General features: G+C 31.8%; 1 protein-coding gene and 1 long non-coding RNA gene across 2 annotated transcripts; one reads left to right on the forward strand and one right to left on the reverse strand.

Moving 5' to 3' along the window:
• Positions 1–50: 50 nt before the first annotated feature.
• On the reverse strand, positions 51–2,179 carry LOC116185576. The gene is made up of 2 exons (XR_004150428.1): positions 953–2,179; positions 51–168 (listed from the first exon to the last, which is right to left on the reverse strand). It is a non-coding gene; the product is annotated as an uncharacterized LOC116185576 (long non-coding RNA).
• A 714-nt stretch (positions 2,180–2,893) lies between these two features.
• On the forward strand, positions 2,894–5,042 carry LOC102672343. The gene is made up of 3 exons (XM_006615234.2): positions 2,894–3,240; positions 3,649–3,926; positions 4,658–5,042. The coding sequence occupies exons 1-3, from the start codon at positions 3,033–3,035 to the stop codon at positions 4,850–4,852; spliced, it is 681 nt and encodes a 226-aa protein (XP_006615297.1). The 5' UTR covers positions 2,894–3,032; the 3' UTR covers positions 4,853–5,042.
• The last annotated feature ends 3,121 nt before the right edge of the window (positions 5,043–8,163 follow it).

Below are 8,163 nucleotides of genomic sequence, written 5' to 3' on the forward strand. Positions count from 1 at the left end.
TAAATTATTTCAACGTTTAAAAAAAAAACAAATAAACAAAACAGATATTTACCAAATAAAACCCGTAACTTAATGGCGCAATATATTGTTACTAAATATTATTAATTTATTTCCTTCAGAGATAAATCATCCCGATTAGAGAACCGCCTCAAGTGGAGCACTACTGACCTAGAAAACAAACTGAACTAAATAGATTGCAACTGCGTTCGAAGAAGCGATTAATTCATTCGCAAATTTTACCACCAATAAATTACATATGATAAAAATATATTAAACTGATTTAACTGATTAAGAAAAAATAAAACAATAATTTTAACAATTTAAGTTTATCAAAGGAATAAGAATCATGTTGTTTCATGATCTTAGAATAATTTTAATTTAGATAGAATAGATTAAAGAAATTGCATAATTGCACTATCAGTTATGAATATATTAGTATATTTCAAAGCAATTCGTTTTTTGAAAAATCATGGATTTTTTTATTGATGCACAAAATGATTTTTTTAAATTACTGATAAACTTTTGTCGGTCAGATTTCTATGATTGACAAGCATATTTTTCTCTTTGGAGAGTAAACAGTAATGTGAAATTAATTATTGAACATATCTTTATAAGTAACTTTATTTTACATTTGATATTTTTATTCTTTTTATTTCATTTTTTAACTTATTGATGAAATTATTATAAATTTAAAAAAGATACATTTTTACTTTCTACGATATTTCTTTTTTACGATAAATTTCAAGATGATCAATAATGATCAATAACATAAAATCTCTGTTTTTCATTTCTATCGTTCCAATAGTATATTTTATCATTTCTCAATACTCTTTTATTATGCCAAGGAATACTATCTACAAAATCTTCTTCTACTATCTATTGAAGCAAAAATTGAGAAAAAAAAACTTGCTATATAATAGTCTCTCATCTATCTAACTGTACCTTACACTACCTCAATGTAACCTACTCTTGACGTACTCTTGTATGTAATAAATTTATGCCAGAAGCATAAATATCTCTATATCCTCTCTTCTAGTAAAGAGTAACTCTTGAAATCACTACAGCGATAAAACACATCTTGCTCATTGAAAATTAAAAAACAAGATACCAACATCCGAAGCATCTTGATCTCGATAATTGTCTTACTATAATTCACAAAGTTTCAAAGTACCATGTACGTGACGCGAGATGAATGAACGATATCCGAACAGGCATTCCTCGAATCATCCATGTCTTTTCTCCATCCAACATTTCTCTCCAATCGATCACGATCGTGCTATCGACTGAGTGACACGGACGACCACCTCTCATCGTGCCTCCATTCTAAACCGGTTAACCAGCAAAAACCGATCGTTCTCGTTCAAACAAAGGCGGAGAATCTCCTAAGTAATTTTTCGAGAATTCCATTCTCGAAACATTTCCAGCCTCTATGCTCTATGGCGTCAGACAAAATTAGCGGCTAGATAGAGCGAGCGCCGGCTAATTGCAAGCGTCTCGACGTCGCCGATTCTCAATTGCCTCCCATCTCTGTCTTGCCTACTTTTTTCGATTAACTCCTATTGCACCGGCCGTTGCACGCACAAAGAGGGTCAGACACGCGTTTAACTCGTACCGGCTATCTCTCACCCGTGAACGCCACCGTCCCCCTCCGTCCTTCCTCTCTCTCTCTCTCTTTCCCTCGCTCTATCCCTGTCCCTCCTTGGTGAAAGAGTAGTTTCACAGAGTTTGAAACGATCGCCTGGAATATCGTCGTTATTGGCACGAAGAGTTTCGCGTTTGCACGCTTGCGTCGGCTTCCCTTTGTTGCCTCGATCGTTCGAATAATTTTCTTTCGTGCTCGTCGAGTTATGGTCTCGTTTCGTAAGATCGATTTTATGCCGGTAATTCAATGGTCGTTTCATGATCACCGAATGGGTATATTTAAAGTTTTTATGGTTGGGGGGATGGTTTCTTTTTGGCGTTTGGAAAGTTACTATTACGATTGTAATTAACTCGGCAATTGCGTACTCGGATCTTTCAGATTTGGCATGGTTCGTATAGTGTAAGAAATTCTGAGAGAAATTTATTGGTGTCTACTTTTGGCCGTCTACTTTTAGATCGTATAATTAGATGTTCGAAACGAAGGTTGTACGAGATGTATTTCATATTTTTAACTATTTTGTCACGAATAAAAGATTCTCGTTATCCCAGGGTTATGTATTCTTAAGATGGATTTTCATATTTGAGGAGGATGGACTCCTCGATGATTGAAAAAATTCTGTACTTTTTTTTAACTTCGATTATATCAATAAATGGATAAAATTTATTTGTCAGATTGCAATTGAAATTTTACATCAATGAAATAAGAATTTTATCATGCTTCAAGTTTTCAATGACGTGATCATTCCAACTACAATCAACTTCTTTGCATTTTTTCAGTGATAACTTGCTGTATTAAGTCAGCAATTAACATATTTAACGATATTCATTCTTTCAAAAATTCATCCACTCACAGCACAACTTCGTAATTTCTATGTACACCAAATTCTTAATTAATCTATTTCTGATATTGATATCTATCAAATTTAATTTTTCATCCCCAATTCGAAATTTCCAATTTAATTAAATAAAATTCGTCCAAATACGAATTTATTTTTCTTAAACAACTTCTCAGATTCATTGAAGATTGAAGTTCAATCTACTTCGACTTCCACCGTACGAATCGTCAATTTTGATAAATAAAAAAAAATTATATCAATGATTACAACACGGATCGAACAACAATTCCACCTGTTCTCAATCTCCTCGTCGTTTCCTGTGCCGTTAACTGCCGTGAATCGAGGACATCGAGGAATTCGACTACCGGGTAAAACAATCACGATTGCAAGATTGGCCCTGCGACACGTTTCAGCGCATAATTGCCGCGTTAAAAGTGCGAAGAAGCATGATCGCGGCATGGAGTAGCCGAGGATCTCGCGTGCACGATCGTTCATCGTCATCGTCGTCGTCGTCGAATAGCGATTGCACAAGTTAGTGGTGTACGTGGTGCAGATATGCGTGGCATGCGAGTCGCTTTATTCGTGGCGATACTGGCCACGATCGTCGAAATCTCGAGGGCCGAGTCGACTCGACAGTCCCTCCAGTGCAAGAACATCGCGAGGGACGTGATTATAAATAGCTGTAAAGGACCAAGGATGAAACGATCCCCGGAGAAATTTGACACTAGTAATGCGGATCAGATTGTAAAGGCGACTATATCAGGTTGGATTTCTCGTTCCTTTTTTTTTTTTTATATATGTTTCTTCAGGCGTACTTTGGATTTTATTAGTTTATAAGAATTTATGCGTATTTAATTTCAATTGGTATAAGTGTTGGAAAAATAGAAACATTAATACTCTACGCGAAATTCAATTGTACGCGTGTAATTTGATGGAGAAATGAGGTCTCAAATGAGGAGAAGATATGTTTCTCGTTGTGGAGAATATAAGATAGAATTTATTTATTAAAATTATTGAATCCAATCGAAAAAGAAATCATCCAAACAAAAATTTTCTGCCAATCGTGATAGAAGACAACAATGTTAAATTGATTAATTGATTAAATTTTTTGCAAATGGTGTTGTTCATCGAATAGAAAGTCAGTGAAATAAAGAATTAATTTAACTTTTAGATGTGATGGAAGAAAATCCAGTCGGAATGGAAATATTCGAGCCAGAAGGAAGCTACTATGTACAAGCTAGAATGCCTTTGCATCATGGCTCTTATGGTTATGGACTTATGCCTTCGAGATTCGGAGGGATAGGACAAAATTATCAATCGACCAATTTCCATCAATCAGAGCTTATCACGCCAGGACTCGAATTCATGGATACTCAGTACACTGGCATGTCAGGAGGAATGTACGGTTCCTCTCTACCTATGCGACCAAAATACCTAATAAGATCCGTTGTAAGTTCTTGATAATCAAGTTATGGTTCAATGAAAAGGGGGTTTAAATTCCGTACTTCTTCACGTTTCGATACTTATTCATCTTAATCAAAATGATTATACGAATGGAGAATAATATTAAAATAACGCACAGTATAAAGTAACAATGAAAAGAAAAAAAAGAAACATGTAAGTCGATTCTATGTAAAGTTAAAATTTATTGCGTGCGTAAAGAAGATGTTCAAAGCGTAAAATGTTATTATTAAATTATCGATTTCGTGTATTATATATTTGAGGATCTGTTGTAATTAAGAACTGCGAGGGAAAGTGCAGGCTATTTATAGTTCTGATAAAATGAATAATATTGTCAATGAAAATGAAAGTTAATGTAGCATTATAACGGTATGAATGCAATAAAACTCTTACTATCTCCATATCCATTTGTTTTATTTATTATTTCGAAAATGTTTTCAATTAAAAAAATGTAAAAAAAAAAAGTTCGAGAAGTGTTATACTCTCGAGAAGGAATGGTAAAATATTCTCTGTTTAGAATTCATTATGAATTTATTGTTTATTATTATTAATTTGTAATTTTCTATGCCAAGGATTGCATTGTTAATTCAATTGTTAAAATATAATTATATGCGACAACGTAAAAAAAAAAATATATATAATAATATATAATAACAAATTTAAGTGTTAACTATACAGTAATTGTGAGAAATTAACGAATGAATCAAACTATTTCACAGAAATCGGACGATCTTCTCGGCTTCAATTTAAGCCCAGAAGAACTGGAAGAACTTCACAATGAGATCGGTGACAGAATGCCAAGAAACTCGAAGAATCTTAACAAGAGAATTTTCCAACAGATTGCAATGAAATGCTGTCCGAATGCAAGACTGTGCTACGATAATCCACGAATAATTCCTTGTATGGGATATTAAAGACGACTTCGCGATTCACTGTTGATATTTTATCATCGAAAAAAAATACAAACGGTTACTTAAGAGTTTATTATTTAAGGAAAACGATACTTAAGGAAATGTACATATTACTTAAATTCTCAGATGTCTTCTTGAGAATATTTAAAGGAAATAAAATATATGTTGTTGCGTTTGTCTAGTTTTGCATAAATTACGATCTTTTTTATATGTTTTTCTTTTTTTTTTTTTTCTTTATCTTTATATTCATTTACCTGAATTTAGAATCAACATTTATTCTGGGAATAAATCAAATATAATTTAATTTAGATTCATCTTAAAGATTTTGTAGAGTTTATAAATCTGTTTCACTTATTTAAATATGACATGTTTCTTGTTTTTTTAAAGATTAAAAGTTGAGATTTTAGATTAGATTAGATCGTTCTCTATTAAAAATAATAAAAATAAATTTTTGAAACATTTCGCGATAAATATTTTCTTAAAACGTTACGACAATGTGTGGGGCTATAATATTATAATAATTTGTCGCGTATAATTATGCAAAATAAGCAAATTTAGATAAAATATAACATAATTACATTTCTGATCCGATCTCATATTAAAATGTAAATAACATAAGAACATCGTTTTTCATTTGGAAACAGGTTTCATTTGCATTTAATATATGCACGATATATATTTAACAAGTATGAACTGCTACTGCAATACGTATGATTAATCTTTTTAAAATTACATAATCCTCTTAAAATTACTACTTAACCACTGCAAATGCAAAAGATAACACGCAAGATGATTTTCTCAAGATCTTTCAAATAAAATGCATTCGTAGGATATTAAAAAAATTAAATCAGATTAAAAAAGAATCATGTTCATAAATCAACATAATGACATATGTTTTTTACATTGTTTAATAACTTACGTAATAACACGATTCTCTCATAATTTTTCTTTCGACTCTGCAAAATTTGGACTCCCAAAAAGAAATATATAAAAGTTCGATCGATAAATAATCGAAACTTACAACCCTTCTCCTTCTTTAAGAAAAAATATTACTCCGCTCGTTCCTAAAATTCGTCATAATTCGATCAAAAGACTCGTTGAAATCTCGAAGAGAAAAATAATCTCGAGCAAAAATTACCTTACAAATAATCATTTTATTTACATCAAAATTAATACAATTTCATCGCCTCTATATACAAGTCATCCAACGCGATATTTAATACATATTTCGTTTTCTCCAATCTCACGGTCGATGATTCGCGTTTTTAATGAACGTGATAAAGGGAAACAAGGTGAGTTCTCGAGATCATCAATCGGAAATCAGACGATCTTCACGCTCGCACGCTTCGAGCATCGGATACCGTATCATCCGCGGCACTTCGGGCCGAAAGTGCACTCGCACGAAGAATCGCGAGGGAGAGAGAGAGAGAGAGAGACAGAAAGAGAGAGACGATGTCCCGTAGTGGGTTTGCTACTATCATCCAATTTACAAGCGAACCGTGTGCAGCGGTTAATGGCTGACGGAATAATGGACAGTGTTCAGGTAGTGATGGGATCGAACGTGGAAAAATATTCGTTTTGCGCGAAAATATCGTTTCTCTCGTTTACGTACGATTTTGCAAAGTTTTATACTCTCTTTTCCTCTCTCTTTCTCTCTTTCTTTCTTTCATTTTCATTATTCTTCTCTTTTTTCAAATTTTGCGAAAAGTCATAAAGTTTATTTCTGCGCTTTCGAATGACGTTATGTGCTCTTGCATACCTGTTTCGGGGATCGTATTTTTGGAGCCATCTAGAAAATTATTCAAGAAACGACACGTTACACGTGTGCTTTTGAAATCAATGTTTAATCGGTGTATGCAGGTTTATTGCTTTATGAATTCTATTTCGAATTTCATTTCTGATTGATCTGAAGGATCGTTGACGAAAGAACAGGTAGAGTAAGTCAGAGTTTTGCATTTTTCCATAGGAAGAATATTTATATTTTGACACGATGTTAAAAATAGAAAGATATTAATTTTTATAAGATTGATTCTCGACCATGTCTTATCAAGATATTGGTCACATTGATTCAATAAGTATCGTGAAAATCAAATTATTATCATTTTCCTTGTCAGAAAACAACGTAATCTAAGTTATCGTTGTCGTGATTTAAAATCTAACTCGTATTTTTGATTTTATATTTTCAAATTTTTAGAAATTCTTATGATTTCTAGGGAATGCAATTTATATTTTTTCCTCCTACGAGACAACAACAAGAAGAAAGCATGTTGAACCAAGAACGATTTTTAATTTTAAAGAAACACGTGTACCGAAATCGTATCACGAAATCTAATAAAGGCCGATCTCTCGTGAATTTCTATTGAATAGAAAGACAAGGAAAAGCAATGCTTGTTCTCGCTCTTTGTGCACGAGTAGCATGTCCGACACGTTGACACAACGTGATCTGTTAATAGTCCAATCTGTCAGAAGATGCACCAAAATGCACTTTTAGATTTTTTTAATATCTATCTTAATGATTAGTTTCACTTTTTTACATTAGGAAAACAAATAATAAATAAAATTATGATTCATCTTTTCTGAAGTTTGAACAACTAACAATCATTAAACTTGTTTAAAAAGAGAAAAATATTGTTGATATTTCAAATGATTAAATGATTAATTAGAATTACAATAATATCATGAATTATTTGTTTATGAAGAAAAGACATTATGATGAATCACATAAATATAGATATTTTGAAGATAATTTTCTTCTTACATATTCAAGAATATATTAAATTATATCATAATAATTTTTCTATCAAAGAGCAGAAGATATTATGTGGTTATAAATTCTAAATTCAAAATTAAAGATTCACTAATAATATATTGAGGATAAATGCGGTGAACTAAATAAAGAAAAATCAGAGACCAAAGAATAGACAAACAGAAATGACAATGAATTATGATGGTACAAGCAAGTGAAATATATCATTGTCGGAGCGGCTTTCAAAATGTGTGAAGACAGAAAGAGGGAGGGAAGGAAGATGTACAGTAGACGATAAATTATCTTCAACTTTTACGTAACAAATAAGAAATCCAAAATTAAATATCTCTGACCGTTATGAATATCCACCACTATTATTAAATATTCAGAAAAGAAGAACTTTCCATCCGATATATCTCCATCCTTTTTCAATTTCGAAAAATATTTGAAAATAATGATGAAGTTTAATCAATTGCAGGAATAAATTTCACTTCTTTTACAAATGTAAATATTATTATTATTATTATTATTATTATTATTATTATTATTATTATTATTATTATTATTA

Source organism: Apis dorsata, unplaced genomic scaffold (assembly GCF_000469605.1).
Source record: "Apis dorsata unplaced genomic scaffold, Apis dorsata 1.3 scaffold_220, whole genome shotgun sequence".
NCBI classification, from domain to species: domain Eukaryota; kingdom Metazoa; phylum Arthropoda; class Insecta; order Hymenoptera; family Apidae; genus Apis; species Apis dorsata.

What these genes read in the sequence shown, in the direction of transcription:
- LOC102672343 (XM_006615234.2), top strand. Translation starts at nt 3,033, where the DNA reads ATGCGTGGCATGCGAGTCGCTTTATTCGTGGCGATACTGGCCACGATC. An exon ending in TGTAAAGGCGACTATATCAG is followed by an intron (nt 3,241 to 3,648) that starts GTTGGATTTCTC and finishes TTTAACTTTTAG; the next exon opens with ATGTGATGGAAGAAAATCCA. An exon ending in AATACCTAATAAGATCCGTT is followed by an intron (nt 3,927 to 4,657) that starts GTAAGTTCTTGA and finishes ACTATTTCACAG; the next exon opens with AAATCGGACGATCTTCTCGG.